General features: G+C 38.1%; 2 protein-coding genes across 8 annotated transcripts in view; one reads left to right on the top strand and one right to left on the bottom strand.

The window, feature by feature from the left end:
- The first annotated feature begins 32 nt into the window (after nt 1-32).
- Nucleotides 33-8,041, top strand: LOC127971312 (serine/threonine-protein phosphatase 2A 55 kDa regulatory subunit B beta isoform-like). 2 transcript variants are annotated; one of them, XM_052574204.1, is made up of 10 exons: nt 33-442; nt 897-993; nt 1,672-1,769; nt 2,513-2,654; nt 2,740-2,852; nt 2,927-3,104; nt 4,231-4,395; nt 4,707-4,876; nt 5,928-6,019; nt 6,112-8,041. In XM_052574204.1, exons 2-10 carry the CDS (start codon nt 936-938, stop codon nt 6,467-6,469), a joined length of 1,374 nt encoding a protein of 457 aa, XP_052430164.1. In that variant the 5' UTR covers nt 33-442; nt 897-935; the 3' UTR covers nt 6,470-8,041. The 2 variants fall into 2 exon arrangements, with proteins under 2 accessions (XP_052430164.1, XP_052430165.1); XM_052574205.1 differs by lacking the exon at nt 33-442 and adding an exon at nt 633-797.
- Nucleotides 8,042-8,089: 48 nt separating this feature from the next.
- The window catches only part of ctbp1 (C-terminal binding protein 1), a 28,858-nt gene continuing 18,622 nt past the window's right edge, over nt 8,090-18,325 (bottom strand). For 5 of the 6 annotated variants that reach the window (XM_052574210.1, XM_052574208.1, XM_052574209.1 and 2 more), the window contains 7 exons: nt 17,022-17,166; nt 16,693-16,899; nt 14,625-14,839; nt 14,403-14,533; nt 12,902-13,029; nt 12,607-12,721; nt 8,090-9,283 (listed from right to left, as the gene is read on the bottom strand). In XM_052574210.1, the coding sequence (XP_052430170.1) occupies nt 9,097-9,283; nt 12,607-12,721; nt 12,902-13,029; nt 14,403-14,533; nt 14,625-14,839; nt 16,693-16,899; nt 17,022-17,166 (1,128 nt within the window). In that variant the 3' untranslated portion in view covers nt 8,090-9,096. Of the gene's footprint in view, nt 9,284-11,044; nt 11,096-12,606; nt 12,722-12,901; nt 13,030-14,402; nt 14,534-14,624; nt 14,840-16,692; nt 16,900-17,021; nt 17,167-18,325 lie in introns of all 6 variants that reach the window. The other variant, XM_052574211.1, reaches the window with a different exon arrangement.

The raw sequence follows: 18,325 nt of genomic DNA, 5'->3' as shown, positions 1-18,325 counted from the left end.
CTCCCTCTCTGTGATATGCTTTGGAGGAGGAGTCTATGCAGCAGAACAGACAGAATTGCACCCCTCCCTCATTCTTTTGCACAAACATCAGTATGCCTACGCACAAGTCCAGCTGTCATGTGTTTACCTCTGATTTCAGGAAAACCCAACAAGAATGATTTAACCGGAAGAGTGTAGATGCGTCCCAGCTGAGCCAAGAGATTGTGCTTTTTCTTCAGCCTCTATATCATCTGCCTCTTCGTGTGGACTTACTGCTCACAAACCCCATGACGCTTTGCAGCAGACCTTCATGCTGATGGCTGAAAAATGGATGGTGTGCTGCTCATCCATCAAACAAACACGCACCTTCACAGACACCTCTTATACAAACCAACACCGCAATGGAACTGAATGAATATATCAGCAGCTGAACACGATTGTTAGCACAGCAATGTGACAGAAGGTAAAAGAGTGTTTTTCTAAGTATTTCGTGTTATTCATTTGAATTTTCCTTTTCATTCATGATGTCTGGATGTTTACATGCATAAATGTGGTTTGTGATCCCTTTTAATGGCTTATTGAACAGATGGAGATGTTAATATACATATGTGGCAGATCCCCCCCACCCCCCCCCCCATCCCCTGATGATCTGATGTTTTATTGATGTAGAACAGGATTACATCCACTAATCTCAAATCTAGGCCCATTGCAATACATCAGGGCTATACTGTACATAATCTGGATGGTTGTGGTTTATCTCTGCTGGCGCTCATGTGACCTGTATGTTTGAATATCAGTGTCTGGAATCGTTCCAGCAGGTGAGAGAGTCTCTCTGGCAGACATCAAGACACCGGTATCATGTCATAACCCTTCCTCTCAGATTTTAAGGCTGATCATGAGACTCCGCCTCTTTGCAGGATTGGTAGAGCTGCAGCCCCGCCCCGTTCTGTCTCAGAATGCTGAGCCCAGTTCTCTGTTCCGATCTCGCAGCCTTGGAGCCAGAGTACACAGAGGGTAACACACACACACACACACACACACACACACACACACACACACACACACACACACACAATCACACGCTACAATACACTCACAGTGGCTACACTGCCAGTCAAATGTTTGGACACACTTGACTGAATTTGTTCCTTGTAAGGGCTTTGCTGAAATGCTTGAAATTACTTTTCTAGACCATGATAAGCATCTTTATATGAAACAGTCCAACAAGTGGGAACTAGTTCAATGCTGTTTACAACCATCCCATGATGATAACTCATGAGGTTTTGAGAGAGAGCAAGCATTAGAGCGAGACTATTAAAGTTTTTAATCATTTGGATTAATTTTTATTTTTTAAATTTTTTTATTTAATTTCATTAGTAGTGTTTTTGTCCTGTTTTTGTAGTTTTTTTATATATTCGTTTCATTAATGTTATTAGTCATTTTAGTACATAAAGTTACACTATGAAAATGAGAAATGCTTCCTTAGCAACTAGCTGAAATAAAACAAGTATAAGTTGTATATGTATAGATGTGTTTTTTTTTTCATTTAACTATAATAATCCTGGTGTAACCCTGTTTTTGACATTGTATTTGTTTAGTTTGGCAAAGCAGTGTCAGGCACATCTGATCTTAAACAATAGATAGAGGCCTCTGCAGGATTTATTCTTGATTTGATTCTTGTGTGTGATCCAGCGGATGTCATCTCTACGGTGGAGTTCAACCAGTCCGGAGAGTTCTTGGCCACGGGTGATAGGGGTGGGAGAGTTGTCATCTTTCAGAGAGAACCACAGGTTAGACAAATCTCTGACTAACACGTTGATTTATGTTCCCTTTTTCACAAACTTCCTTTTGAAACAGGAAGCTAGAACAGGACACTGAAGCATTTTTGTTTGATTGTTATCTTCTTTTTTGTCAGTCAGTAACTTTCAGTTTACGTCAGTGACACCATTATTGTCTTGCTGTTGTGAGTTGGAGGCAGGTGGTGTTTATAATACATTGGGAGGATACATTATCATTCTAGAAAATGTTTTATTGGACAAAACTGTCTAACTACCCCCAAAAGATGGATGACACAAGAGCAGAACGAAGGCCTAGTTAAATGACTCGTAAAATCTGCTTTACGGATCTTGTCACTTTTGACAGATTGTGTAAGAAGTGTTTTATGAATGATTTACACCCAAGTTTATTCCCCTCATGTTTTTACAATGAGACCCAATAAATGGTAAATGCGCGTATCCTGTAAATGTTTATTTTGTAACATGTATGATGATGTAAACATGTATTATGCCAATTACATAAGCGATATCAACTCAATGCAAAACATCAAATTCTCAAAGATACCTACCCGACTTTTAGACTTTTTTTGTAGTTTCCATTCACCACTATAGAGGTTTACTTACCTAAGATACTGTATAACTTCCACTTCTCTGGAAATGTGAAAAGTCCATTAATTCTGTTGTGGACACAGTTAATTAATTCATGCAAACAGTGTGACTATTTTCTGTTATCTTGTCCCCTTACCTCTCTCTTTTAGGGCGAATATAATGTTTATAGTACATTTCAGAGTCATGAGCCTGAGTTCGATTACCTGAAAAGTTTGGAGATTGAGGAGAAAATCAATAAGATTCGCTGGCTGCCTCTGCATAACCCCGCCCACTTCCTCCTCGCCACCAATGGTAAGAGCTGAAACCCTTGCTAACATAACGCTGAAACACAGTACTGTTTCTTTAAGAATAACATACTTTTTCTACTTCTTTCCAGACAAGACCATAAAGCTGTGGAAGGTGAGTGAGAGAGATAAGCGAGCCGAAGGCTATAATCTGAGAGATGAGGAGGGCAGACTGAAGGACCTCTCTACAGTCACCACTCTACAGGTGTGTTGCATTTCTCCTTCTGTTTCCTTCTCTGTTTGAGTTTGTTTCCTGATGTGAATTACTGCATTGTCCAGGTGCCAGTCCTGCGGCCGATGGATCTCCTGGTGGAGGCGTCTCCACGGCGTGTTTTTGCTAACGCTCATGCATATCACATCAACTCCATCAGTGTCAACAGCGACTGTGAGACGTACCTGTCTGCCGACGACCTGAGAATAAACCTGTGGCACCTCAACATCACTGACCGCAGCTTCAGTATCCTCATGCTTCGCACCGTAAGACAGAACTACACAGAGAGATATGGGGTGTTATAATTGTGTTTATTAAGCAAAAATGTAGTTTTTGACATATTGTCACCAAAAATATTTTCAGAGGAAATATAGAAGAAAGCATTTTGCTCTGTTTATTCGAAGCACTCACTGCAGTTGTTCGCTTGTTGCTTTAAATGCACGAGCTCTTTAAAGTCAGGTGGATTCTGATTGGCTTTGAATGTTTTCTGTCATTCATCACCTGGGGAAAGAAATCAGTTTGATACTTGTTCTAACAATATTGTTGCTTTGTGTCGTAATCATAATATAGTTGTAGTGGGGATTTCCCAATTCTCATAGAACTTGAATGAATATTAAAACATTATAATGATTGTTATCATTATATAGGTGTCTTTTATGCTGTTTATGGGCCTTAACTAGAAGCCCATTTCTGCCACTGAGTCAAAAAATAAGTTATCTGTGACTTTATCTCACGATTCTGATTGTTTTTCTTGCACTTGTGAGTGTATATCTAGAAATTGTGAGTTTTTTTTATATCTTGCAACAACTTTTTTCACAGAATTGCTAGATGTAAACTTGCAATTGCGAATTATAAAGTCAAAATTGCGTGTTATATAGACTACTCATAATTTTGAGAAATAAAGTGAGATAAAAGCTTGCAATTCTAATTTTTTCCCACAGTTGTGAGTATATATCACATAATTCTTACACTTGTGCGTTTGTATCTTGTAATTCTGAAACTATATTTGCAATTGCAAGAAAAAAGTCTTTAAATTGTGACAGTAGGCCTGCCCTTGTTTTTTTTTTGTTTGTTTTTTTTTGGCTGCAACAGGCTACCGTCCTCAAAAGTTAATGCCCTTAAAAAATAATGCCATTAAAAGTCCAGTAGATTTTGTTTTCCGGTTAGTGTTAGGTTTTTATAGTTCATCAGCTGGAAAAAAAATAGTTATGAAAAACAATATATTTTCTCTGATTTTATTGTTGTAGTTCATTGTTGTGTAAATTTCCCAGTCCATTGTATGATTATTAAAAATGTATCATTATATGAATCATCCTTGCTGTGAACTGGCCTTTAAAAGACGTGTTGGGTTTCCTCAGTGAATTTCTCTCAGATATTGTGGATCTGAAGCCTGAAAACATGGAGGACCTCAGTGAGGTGATCACGGTGGCCGAGTTTCACCCTCACCACTGCCACCTGCTGGCCTTCAGCAGCAGCACAGGAACCACGCGCCTCTGCGACATGAGAGCGCGCGCACTCTGTGACCAGCACGCCAAGCGTGAGCCGCGCATGCGCATTCTGCACATTCTTTGCTGGTCTTGCAACAGCATAACCACGTTCCAAGATTACAAAGATGTTTGATCCAGGAACATACCCACTAAAACACCCACATTACAAGACTTCTAAAAAGAAATATATATTTTTTAGGTTTAATAAAATGTTACTTAAGTTTAAGTAAATCACTTAAAGTTCCAGAATTGAAACCCAGTTTGCCACTGCCAGAATTTAATGTAAAGTGTTTTACTTTGAATGAATGTCCTAATAGTTGGTATGTTGTTATGTCATGTGTCTATGTGCAAACTCCATTAGTGTTTGAAGAAGCAGTGGATCCATCCCGGCGGTCCTTCTTCTCCGAGATCGTTTCCTCGGTGTCAGATGTGAAGTTCAGTCACAGCGGTCGATACCTGCTCACTAGAGATTACCTCACCGTTAAAGTCTGGGACATCAACATGGAAAATAAACCAGTGGAAACATACCAGGTCTCTCACCTATGCACTCACTCATATGAGAAAACATGCTTCTCAATGCACGTGAAGAGGGTTTGGCTTCACTAAGAGACTCATTACTGTAAAAATAGAAATAGGTGTGAAATTATGGAGATAAAATGTTGGATTTTATATATATTTATTGCACTTAAGCTGAAATAAACTCTTAAAATATGTGGAACTTATTTATTTTGTATTACGTTTAAAGTTTCTGCCTTCTATTAACAATATATTATTATTTAAAAAAATAAATATAATTTAAAGATAATATTAAAAAAGAAAATTACCTTTACCTATTGTTAAATAAAACTAAAACCTGTTATTATTAAATTACGTTATCATTAAAAATAATTGTTGTTAAATAATTTAAAAAAAAATACAACTACATCTTAATATTAAATGGTAAAACTTCAAAATAAGTTTAAAGTACTGATATGACTAAAACTCAATATAGTTATAATTAAAACAACATAAAATACACACAAATATATACAAATAAAGATGACTAAAATTACTAAAACTTTACCAAAAAAAATAACCGCTGGTAAAATCTTAAATACTATAATAGTATATCAGTTATACTAAAATACATATACACAGATATATGCACATGATATAATGTTAAATGAAGTAGATTTACCTTACAATTTGGTAAATCTTACATATTTCTATTATTATTGTTATTATTGTTCTTTTTTATTTATTGAATGTTTTTAGTGATGTGTGTGTGTGTATATATGTATGTGTGTGTGTGTGTGTGTGTGTGTGTATATATATATATATATATAATATACTTTACAATATAAATCCAGCCACTTTGATGAAATGTATAAGAATTTGATGCAGTTAGACAAAAGTTAAGGTACAAATCTTTAAAAATGCCTTTCATTCTCTATTGGAAAGCAGGAACAGTACGGTTTTTACAGCTACAAGCATCATTCCTGTTATACGGTTATATATAAAGAAGCTTGACTGCACACTAAACATGACTAACCTTTACTCTAATGTTTTTCTACAGAATTCTCATGTCTGCTTGTGTTTTTAGGTCCACGACTACCTGCGAACCAAATTGTGCTCTTTGTATGAAAGCGATTGTATTTTTGACAAGTTTGAATGTGCCTGGAACGGAACGGACAGGTGAGGCCAGTCACCCTCAAAACATCACCTTTGACCTTTTGAACCATAACCAGCATCTGTTCCCTCTCAATCCCTCTCTTCTTCCTCTGCAGCGTGATCATGACAGGGGCTTACAACAACTACTTCCGAATGTTTGACCGGGCGAGTCTGCGTGACGTGACCCTGGAGGCCAGCCGGGAGGTGTGTAAGCGGCGGGCCGTCCTGCAGCCGCGGCGGGTGTGTGTGGGCAAGAAACGGAAAGAGACGGACGTCAGCGTGGACAGTCTGGACTTCAGGAAGAAAATCCTCCATACCGCCTGGCATCCCGAAGAAAACATCATCGCCATTGCGGCCAGCAACAACCTGTACATTTTTCAGGACAGACTGACGCCCAATGGACATCACAACACGCCCGAAATACAGAGTGCACCTCCCAAGTGGCAGACGCAAGCAAACCCTCCCACATACTAAATTCAGTTCATGCCCTTTATGATCACATTACCCATTTGGATTCAGTGTCGCCAGCATCACAACAAACTGTTATGAAAATACATATCCCCCAAAATTGAATAATAGGAACTATAACTGTGGTCCGAATGAGAATGTATCGCTCAGATGCTAGCGCATGGCATGCAGTATGAACACTCGGGTTAGATGATGTGAAGCCACCCTGACACATTCAGATGGCACATGCATGTTTACAAAGCTATTGAACAGGGCTTATTTAACAAAGTCGATTGTAAACGAATCAGATGCTTTCTAACGCTCTGCAGTGCTTGTGTAGAATTAAGTGCCCATTCGTTTTCTTTGGTTTGACAAACTGCTCAGGGACTCTCTAAGGCCTCTTCTTATGTTCAATGGCAAAACGCACCAAAACGAAATCCAGAACAAGCAGAGGACAGGATGAAGGAACTACGGAGGTCTGCTGAGAGACATTGCATGCGCAGGGATCAGTTTCGATGCCGAGTCATCACCTCCTTCACCGCAATGTGTAAAGAACATTCCCTCAACTCGACGCTTCTGACCACGTACTTACAGGCGCTTGCTAGCTAGTGCACTGGTTTGATGGTTTTGTCTTGTGTGTTAAAGTAGATCAACCAAAAATGAAAAAGGAATTTCCCACCCTCATGGATCTATTGTGGAACACAGAGAGAGAAACTGAGCGGAATGTTCGTGCTGCTCTTTTCCACACAATGAAAACCTATAGTATCTTCACTATATATCAGTTACGAGACAGGCAAGGTGTAATGTAGTTTGCCGTTGATGATGTCAAAACCTACTATGTGCGAGTATTAATGAGATTTTAATGCCATAGAAGAAGAATCTTGTTTTTTGAATGTGTATTTAAATTTGTGTGTGTGTGTACATTGGTGTGAAACGTACGGAGCCCCACACATGGCATACAGGAAAAAAATAGTAGGCTTAATCGTGTGCACCATTTACTATTTCGTTCCCACGATTTGTTAAATTGTGCACACGATTTATAAAACGAGAGAATTAATTAGTGAATTGAGAGAACGAAATAGTAATGTGCACATATTATTACATCGAGGGAACGAATTATTAAAGTGCATTATTTATTTATTTTTTCTTGCATGTCATGTGTGGGGCTCAGTCGATTATCGAACAAAAATAAGGTGTGAATTGTTTCTGTGCGCTTGATAGTGGCAGATCTCGAAGTGTTTAAAATTTCATCCAAAATTTGCATTCGGCATGAAAACTACTTTTCTAAATCCATGTTATTACACCAAACAATTTGGTCAAGAAATTAAAATTTCTCCATTTTCACATGGGTTTGAACATGAGAGTGAGGGTACATCAAATTTGGGTGAACAAATCCTTTAATACAGATTCATCAGAGTGAGCTCGATCACAGCTTTGAGTTAAATCCCAATTTACTGTATGAAGTATTTCATGATGCATGTTGCCTGATTGGTACCTTTTGATCTGCATATTACAGAAGTAGCGTCCACAAGCGTGCGCTCACAGTGATTGTGTTTCTATCCTGAAATGGGTTCAAATACAAAGGAAACCTGAACTGAACCTGCACTGTTTCTGTTGTCCTGCCATGACTTTAGTGAAACGCTGCCGTGTAGTTTAACTCAGACTTTTATTTCATTTAAAATAATTCATACAAATGCATACAGTCACAAACATTTCTTTTTGGATTCTGTTTAACAAAAAATATGAATATCTCATAGTATATATAGTATGTATATTGCTAGCCTACCACTTTACCAGGAAGGAAACTATGTAGGCGATGGAAAGCTGCAACTATCCCGGCATCCTCGGAAAACACGGTACAATCAAGTCACACACAAACAGGCAAGCATTACGCCAGCTTTGCACAAGACACTTTTTTTTTTTTTTTTCATTTTGTTCAAAAACTGAACTTTTCTGTTTACTTTTTAACCTTTAACACATAAGTAATACATGCTCCTAAAATAAAAACATACTGAGTGTAGTTCTTTAAAGTGATGTACTGAATTTTGACTACAAAAGACAAAAAACAATGCACTATGTGGTTTAATTTAAAAGGAAGGGAGGGGGGGAAATCAATTTTCCTGAGAGGGTGTGCAAATCCTGCCTCTTTCGGGGCTTTTAAAATCAAACGAGCGAAACTAATATGCTTTTTGTTATCATATCTATAATTAGGTGGTAAGATGCCTCCCATAATGCTGTTTCAGTTTTTTTTTTTCATCTACAAACCATTGATCATGTCCTAAAAACTGTACACAAACAGGTTACATTCATGTAATAGCTACTGTTGTTTTAACAATGAAACCCATTAGACAGACAAAATAACAGATAAAAGATCGCCCACTGCACTTGGACAGACTACTATCTAAAACAGCAGGATTTTGCATCAGGGAAAAGTTTGAAATCCACAAGTTTTTCTCTTTTTTTGTTGTTTTTTTCCCCCACTAGACACGTCAGAGAGCGCAGTCCACCACCAGTCTAAGAGTTGGCTACTTCAGAGTCGTGGTTGTTTTTAGTGGCTGGTTCTGAGCCCGGGAGCCTGTTTGTGCTCCTCTTCTTTGGGGTAAAGAAGGACCAGGAGAGTTCTATAGTGGTACGGAGAGCCTTTGAAGAGGGGGCTACAACTGTTCGTTGGGGTGCTGCTCTCTATCGGGTTCGGCTTTGCCGGTTTGGCCGGGTGACGGGGCGTGTGGAGGGTGGGCTGCGGTGGGCAGGCTGTGGGTGATGGGCACGGTGCTTGGCATGATGCCCTCCACTGGAGGAGGCAGACCCCCTGAAGCTAGGCTCACGACGCTTGGGGGGTACCTGAGGAAGAGGAATAACATTAACGACAGCACAGCAATGACCCCTTTTATCCAAAGTGACTTACAGTGCATTCAGGCTATACATAATTATTTTTATCAGTATGGAATATATATGGAGGGTTACTGCAATCTGATTGGATGAGTCACATTTAAATATATCACACATTTGATGTGATTCATTATTTTCTATAATATCGGTTTTATAAAGGAACACTCCACTTTTTTTAGGCTCATTTTCCAACTCCCATAAAGTTAAACAGTTGAGTTTTACTGTTTTTAAATCCATTTAGCCAGGTCTGGTGGTAGCACTTTTAGCTTAGCATAGAGCATTGAATCTGATTACACCGTTAGCATCTCACTCAAAAATGACCAAAGAGTTTCTATATTTGTCCTATTTAAAACTTGACTCTTCTGTGGTTACATCGTGTACTAAGACTGACGGGAAATGAAAAGTTGCAATTTTCTAGGCTGAAATGGCTAGGAACTGTACTCCCGCAATGATATTACACAGTGACTGAAAATATTCCCTGGTAACTCTGCAACTACATAAACAAGCTGGGAACTATTTTCAGGCCTAAACAAAATCGCAACTTTTCATTTCCCGTCAGTCTTAGTACACAATGTAACCACAGAAGAGTCAAGTTTTAAATAGGAAAACAACTCTTGGTCATTTTTTGAGGGGGGATGCTAACAGTCTAACCAGATTCAATGCTCTATGCTAAGCTAAGCTAAAAGTGCTCCCGCCAGACCCGGAGATCGGCTGAATGGATTCGAAAATGGTAAAACACAACTGTTTAACGCTAGGGGAGTTGGAAAATGTGCCTATTTTCAAAAGTGTACCTTTAAACTTTTGGGGTTAGTAAGTTTGAAGTAAATACTTTTATTCAGCAAGGATGCATTAAATAATTGATCGACAGTAAAGACACGTATAACTTTCCAAAATTCCTATTTCACTCACATAAATGCTTTTGAAATGTATATTCAGTAAAGAACCCTAAAAATTTGCTTTGCCATCGCAGGAATAAATTGCAATTTAAAATATATTGCATAAGACAACAGCTATTCAAAAGTGTCATGATATTTCAAAATTTGTATGTTTTTACGGTATCTTGGATTAACTAACTGCAGACTTGGTGAGCATCAGAGACATCTTTCAAAAACATAAATATAAAAAAAATGTTAGCGCAAAATTCTGAACGTGTATATTAATGCAGCAACTTGCACAGCAACCGTAAACACCCAACAGTGAAGCTAATGAACCGTAAAACTAAACATTACGTTTGCGTGTGTGTATTTTATAAGCTGTGTGTCACAGTGGTTTTACCATGGCATGGGAAAAAAAAAAGTTTCTATAAAAACAGGTAAAAGTAATGATGATTTCAAACATTTCTATCGTGAATATGCATTATTGTTATACTCATGACTCTAGAATAATTATATATCAAACTGATTCATGAGCAAGTTGTTCACTTGAATTGGTTCTTTCAAATAATCAGTTGAACATATTCACATATTGGTCTCAATGATTCATTAATGATTCATTAGTCGCAATCAAATCTATTTCAAAACTTCTTATCCAGTAATCATAAAAGGATCAAATATCAAAAAATGCCCTGTGTCTGTTTTAAAAATTAAAGACTTTGTCAGTAGATATCAGTGTCTGTGTTTAATTTCTTGAATATAGTTATTCTATTCCGTTATTATTTATTATTATATATAGTAGGGGTGTAACGGTAAACAAACAAGACGGTTCGGTACGTACCTCGGTTTTGACGTCAGTTCAGTATGATTTCAGTACAGCAGGGGGAAAAAACTAAACATAAAATTGCTTTTTTTATTAAACAGTGGTTCACTGAACAAATTGCTCTTTCTTTAAATAAACTGAATTATACATTTTAACTTTCCTAGGCGAAAAAAATCTCTGCCTAAACTATAGGAGCCCTTTTACATACAATTAACAACAGTCCAAACCTACATTTAATTTCTATTTATTTTAAAATATAATAAATCAACACTCAAATTGTATACAAACATAAATTTCACATAATGCAATTTTTAAATGAACTTCTACATTTCTATTTGCTGTTGAAATATATTCAATTACACAGTGGCTGTCATAACTTGTTTCATAACACAAACTAATAATTAAGACATTTTTAACAGGTAAAGTAAAATATAATGAGAACAGAGTCTAATTTTTCTCAAAATGCTCTTCTCTAGACTTAATAAACTAACAAGATGTGGACACTGATGGCTTGCCCGAGGTAAATTAAATGGTACCTGACGTTTTGTTTCCGCGGTTAAATGACTGATTGTGCGATTACGACATACGCTCCGAGATGTTCATTCATGTTTATTTCACATTACAACTAGTAGTAAAGAGGAAGGGACGATCGTGCTCTGCACTGCCATTTGAGGCGTAAAACAGCGATCTGTTAAGCCCCAGGAAAGAGCGTCAATTTATTGTTGAGATTTCCTGTAAAATGGACGTAATTTCAAAGGGGAGATTTTGTTTCATTTCAAAAGTAACAATACCAAATATATGTGTACCGTTACACCCCTAATATACAGTAAACATAATTAGTACTGGCTACCGTCCACTCTGCACTCTAGATATCGTAATGGGCAATGATGAACCCTTATTGCTAAATTAACGGATTATTTTCCCAACATGCATGGCATAGGCTTTTCAGAGACTTTGCAAGTTATGACATTTGTGACTCTGGACCACAAAACAAGTCTTAAGTGTCAATTTTTCATCTGAAACGTCATCTGAAAGATGAATAGATAAGCTTTCCATTGATGAATGGTTTATTAGGATCAGACAATATTTAGCAGAGATACAACTATTTGAACATCTGGAATCTGAGGATGCAAAAATCAAAATACTGAGAAAATGGCCCTTAAAGTTGTCCAGATGAATTCTTAGCTATGCACATTACTAATCAAAAATTACGTTTTTATATATTAATGGTAGGAAATGTAAAAAATATTTTCATGGAACATGAATGATTTTTGGCATAAAAGAAAAATCAATAATTTTGACCCATACATTTTTTTTGGCTATTTCTACAAATATATCCCAGCGAATTAAGACTGGTTTTGTGATCCAGAGTCACATATATTAAAGAAAGATTAGAAGAGTTTTCTAATAACATGCAATAAGACCAGGAGCATGTATTGAGTATCCCAAAGTGTTGATTTGAACCATTTCTGTGCAAATACAAAACAACAGCACCACCTGTATCCTACATTCAGTTACAAATGTTACGAATGTAGGATACAGTTATGAATATGAATGAATTATTCGGTAGTTTGTTGTACCTGTAGGCTCCATTGAGTTCTGGATGAACCACAGTGGGGTCCAAGCCGGCCCAGTGCGTGGTCTGTGTGAGGAACTCTTTGTTGACGCAGTTCTTGAGGCTGTCTGGAATACGACCTGGAGGAGGAAAACACCTTCATTACAGCAAACCCTGAGTCACTGATCACAGCACATCAAGCTGCAGTGAGAGAACGAGGATTTTACTCGGCTGATGAAAGAGGTTAGACACCCAGCGCTTTTCAATCATTAGACAAATGCAGTAGAGAGTGTTGCTGATAGTGTCATGTGCTGACGTACCGGTGATAGCCCGACGGATCTCACGTGCCGCCTCCTCGCGCATCTCAATGGAGGCCTGCTCGCTGTACCACGCCGCGTGAGGGGTGCAGATCAGGTTGGGCGCATCTTTAAGAGGACCTTGGCTAAAACTGACACACAGATACAGCTGTATAAGAGTCTGAGGTGAGAACAGCCTCAGTGTAAGAACATTTCACAAGTGAAACAAATATGCAAAAAATAAAAATAAACACTTTTTACACCATTGTGTGTGTGTGTGTGTGTGTGTGTGTGTGTGTATGTATGTATATATATATATATGTATATGTGTATATGTATATATGTGTGTGTAGATAATGAGGATAATGAGATAATTTCTCAATGATTTACTGCCACTGTGTGAATAGTATGTAATCATGTAATCCATGAAAAACTTTAAAGTGAATAACTTTAACGTAATTATAAGCATGATAAAATATACTATAATACTAATTACGAGTACTTGATTTTTGTTATCCAGACAAAACATGTAATCAGTTACTACCCAGCGCATTTAATGCAACCTTTATGTCATTTTACATTGCATGCAGTTGCTGTCAAACAGTCTAGTCTATTAGAACGGCCCTAAAATTCAACATCTCCCTCAGATGTTGAATTTTAAGGCCGTTCTAATAGACTAGACAAATAATTACCTATAGTTTATCAATATCACCCAAGCAAGAGTACTACTTTTGTCTGAGTATCTATACAACAGTACAATAAACAAGAAGTTAATTCTGTTACATTTTAGACATAGTATTGTCTGCTTTTGCTCAATTTTCCAAGATATATTGCTCCAAACAAAGCCAAAGTGCAACTGTTGTGCGTCTCTGAGCAACAATATATTAAAAAAAACATTGTTTATAATCTCTGCACAGGAGAGTGTGAATCCAATATTGTGCATCCCTAGAATAAATCAAGACTAATTAATCAGAGCATATGATAATTAACTGCATTTCAGACCTAACTGGCAACTGAATAATTAAATAAATTAATGTAATAATAATATAAATATTATTATTAAAATAAGCTGAAGCAATGAAATGAAATAAAACAAAATTAAAATTAAAGATAAATAGTAATATAAAAAAAACATTAATAGAAATGACAAAAGCATTAAACATTAAGCATGAAACTGATACTAAAATATTAGTGAAAACTATAATAGTATAAACATACTTAAATAACACTGGCTTTCACAATTGGTATGAGAGCAATTTTACCTAATTTTCGAAAGTGTACCACTTTTTAACGGGGTACTTTCTTATTGCTGCTTGTCTCATTTGAAACTGCCTTTGGGAAACAACTAGCACTCTCTGCAGATATTTGTAGCAAACAGATGCATGTTTTGTGGGTTTGAAACCAAATAACAATGCAAAAAAAAAAAAAAAACAGGGTGTGGAACAGAAATGTGGTTTGGAGCAAGCGATCCATCCTAATGTCAAAATAACACGATTGTTAAACATCCCATGCTGCTGTTATTCACCTGAAGGGCTCGGTCTCATGGACGTCCAGGGCTGCTCCCCGTATTCTGCCCTCTTTCAGAGCCTGGGCCAGGGCCTTCTCATCCACCAGACCTCCACGCGCCGTGTTCACCAGGAAGGCGCCCTGACGCATCTACGGTCAACACACAGTAATGATGATACACAGTTGTGGCTCCAGCGCATGTATGCTCTTGTGCTTGTGAGTGGCTGCAGGCGGCCTTCACCTGTTTGATGGTGAAGTCGTTGATGAGATGGTGGTTGTGCTCGTTGAGGCTGCAGTGTAAGGTGACGCAGTCGCTGTGGAAGAGCAGGTCCTGTAGGGTGTTGACTCTCTGCAGCCCCAGGGCTCGCTCCGTCCCATCAGACAGGTACGGGTCGTAGAAGATCACGTTGAAGCCGAATGCTTTGGCCCTCAGCGCCACCGCCTGTCCAACACGCCCTGAGAGCAGACAGATCACTTGTGTGAGAGGACCTTTTTGAATTACATTAGTTCAATGCCAGTCACTGTCATGCCAAAATTACAATTCTACAAAAAAAAAAAAAAAAAAAACTAAACAGGTTTTATTAAAATTTGTGTAATTATGTGAATTTTCCTACAGCCTGGGGAGGAGGGTGGAGTATTTAAAAATCCCAATATTACTGTATGAGTCCTCATGAGCCTCTGTGAGCTTTCTTTTATTGTTCTGATTTGAAATCTTAAGCAAAGGGTGTTTAGGAATTAATTGAGTTATATTTTAGCCGTTTTATTTGATTCGGCTTGTTTTATGCATTATTTCTTCTGTGTAACAGTTTGTGCTCAGGAAGACTTTTTTAAGATTTTTGAAAGAGGACTCTTGTGCTCTACAATACTGGATTTATTTCACTTGAAATACAGAAACAACAATAATATTATGAAATGTTATTACAATTTAAAATAACGGTTTTCTATTTGAATATACTTTAAAATGTAATTTATTCCTGCGATGCAAACCTGAATTTTTTGCATCATTACATTATATTACTTATTATACATTTTTTAATTATTATCAGTTGTACTGCTTAATATTTTAATGATTCTGTGAGATTATATAAATTATCATTTTAGTGGCTGCATTAAAGCCCTGCATTTCAGCCAATTTTCACGTTATAGCTCACATCCGGGCCGGGCCTCTGCCTTTTTTGGGTTATCCTTCTATTTATATTTTTAGACATGAAATCAAAAAATGAGAAATTGATGTCGACGATAGAAAAACAAACATAACATTTCATAACCTCATAACTTTCATAATCTGATAATTCAACCCGTTATAATTAAACTGACATACTGACATGACAGTCTCACGCACGCACGCTTTTTGGAAAAAAGAATGGACATGTTCTGTGGTGCATTTTTGAGGTAAGATAACCTGCAAGTTTGTTTTTAATTAATTTAATTTGTTCAGATTGTAGGATATTTCTCATTTCGTTTGCGAGCCTGCCTCAGTAGCTATTTAAATTTTGTATTTTATTTTACTCACTGTGGTTTAATAAATAAACATTTATTAAACTAACGGTCTGTGTGATATGCTTGAAGTGTTATATATATGGATTTTATTGTAGCCAAGTAAAGTATTAGCGTTAATTTGAGAGGCTTAATTGATTAAATATGTTTTAGGCTACTCGCTGTCGGCTCGGCTGTTTAACATTAATCGTCATTTTTAAAAAAAATGCTCCAAACATTTTTCTAAATTAACTTGATAAAGAAATGAAAAGAAACATAACACAAAACTGACCAATTTTTTAATTGTTGCAAATAGGGCAGGCTTCCGCTGTGTAATAAAATAAATAAATAGAAACACGGGCTCGTGTCGGACTCGGGCTGATAATTCTGATGAGCTGTCGGACACGGGTCGGACTAGGACCTGAGCGTCTCGGGCCAGGGCCGGGCTCGGGCCTAGATTTGAGGCCCGTGCAGGGCTCTAGGCTGCATTAGTCCACAGACCAGCAGAAAAAAATCCTAATTGATGAGAGATGAATTCTGTAATGATGACAGAAATGTAGATCACATTAACAATAGTTTCCTCTCTGTTATCTTGACAGCTCCATAAACATAATTTGAAATGTTTTGGGGGGGTTTTCTGTCTGAATCAGTGTATTCAGATTTACTCACCCCTAAACAGCACATAAGAACAAAACAAACAGCAGCTGGTTACTTTATAGCTCGTTCAGAGGATCTCTTTCTGTCTAAGTGGGCGGTTCTTGGCCAGAATACACAGTGAAGTGGATCAGACTTCATGTCTAGAGTCAAGCGTCTGGCTATGTGAGACAACACACCTAGACCAATGATCCCCAGCGTCTCTCCTCTGATCCGGGCTGCCCCAGACGCCACCTCCCGGATCTGTTCTGCGCTCTGGACCCGCGTGCCCTCCCGGAGAGCCTGGTGCAGCCAGGTGGTGCGTCGGTACAGGTTTAGGATGTGACACATGGTGGAGTCTGCCGTCTCCTCGACTGAAGCTGCTGGCATGTTGCAGACTGCTATTCCTGCGGATGAGGATGGGTTACAGTCAGACTCTTCATACACCAAACACACACACACACACACACACACACACACACTGTTGTGCAATGTGTGGGATGTCACAGAAAACCTTCTTAACCATTACCTAAGTCTCCAGCAGACTTTATGTCGATATTATCAAAGCCGCTCCCAATGCGGACAATTATACGAAGAGCTTTGAACTTTTCCAGGTCCTCCCTCATCAGGGTGATGGTGTGGTACATGAGAGCACCCACTGCTTCATTTAAAACCTGAGAGAGGGGACACAAAGTACAGTCAGTCTGTGCAAAGAAGACAGCTCTCAAACTGAGAGAAAGTCCAACCATCTCCTAGAGCCTTCTTAAATATAAAAATTAAGAATTTGTTCCCGCAACATAAATATTTGTTACCCCGTTTTAGTAAATCATGAGCATGTTGTGCCTGGTTAAAATGAGAGAACAGATGGGGGGCACACTATGTCGGCAAAGCAGTAGGACGTGTTTGGCAGGGCTCCTGGCATGCTTACCTAATTTAGTGTTGTTTTCTTAAAGTATTATTTCAAAACTCGATGCCAGAAACTTTAGTATTGGACCCTCTTGTTAAGTGGACTCTAAAAACTATGAAAATGGCGACAAATCTCAGAAATTACAAGTACACGGGGCCTGCGAGCAATAGGCCGAATGTCTCCTCGGACCAGAATGTTTGTAAGTCCATGAGTGAATCGGCTCCACCCTCACAAAATCCCAGCGAAATGGATACGTCTGGTTTTAAGTCTGAAATACTTCTCGCACTGAGGTCTGATATTTCAGCTGTGATTAAATCAGAACTGAAGGATGCCCTTGCAGAAGACTTTGACTTTCTTAAGAAGGAATTACGAGCGGTGATATCTGAAATAATAAACAGCACAATGGTGCTTCACTCAGAGTTAGACCAAGTCAAAGCGAGTGTCAACAATATAGAGGGTGGTTTATCTAATTGGTCGGATGACCTACAGAGTTGTCGCCCTACAGAGTACAGTGGGTGAGTTGAAATCGGAACTAAAGGAGCTAAAGGGGAACAACCCTTACTAAGTCTGCTCAGTCAATCAAATCATTTCTGGAAACGTATGGTGTGGCGCTTTCGCAATCCTACCTCGAGGGCATATTCATTCTTCTCCTCTGTTCATAAGACGTACTCCCGAATTGATTATTTTTTCATCAACAATCGAATTCTACACTTAGTCAGGGAATGTGACTATGGCGCCATAATCATTTCAGACCATGGGCCAGTATGAAATTGTGTTTTTCAGATTCACAATCAATATACCGCCCATGGCGATTTAACACTTTACTACTTTCAGATGAGAATTCTGTCTTTTTTTTAAGGGCAGAAATTTAATTCTTCCTTTAAGTTAATCAAACCCCAGAAATGCCATTTTCTACGGTCTGGGAG

The sequence above is a fragment of the Carassius gibelio genome, chromosome B14, assembly GCF_023724105.1.
Source record: "Carassius gibelio isolate Cgi1373 ecotype wild population from Czech Republic chromosome B14, carGib1.2-hapl.c, whole genome shotgun sequence".
Taxonomy (NCBI): domain Eukaryota; kingdom Metazoa; phylum Chordata; class Actinopteri; order Cypriniformes; family Cyprinidae; genus Carassius; species Carassius gibelio.
Note: the sequence above shows the minus strand (reverse complement) of the source record. Positions and strands in the feature narration are given on the sequence as shown.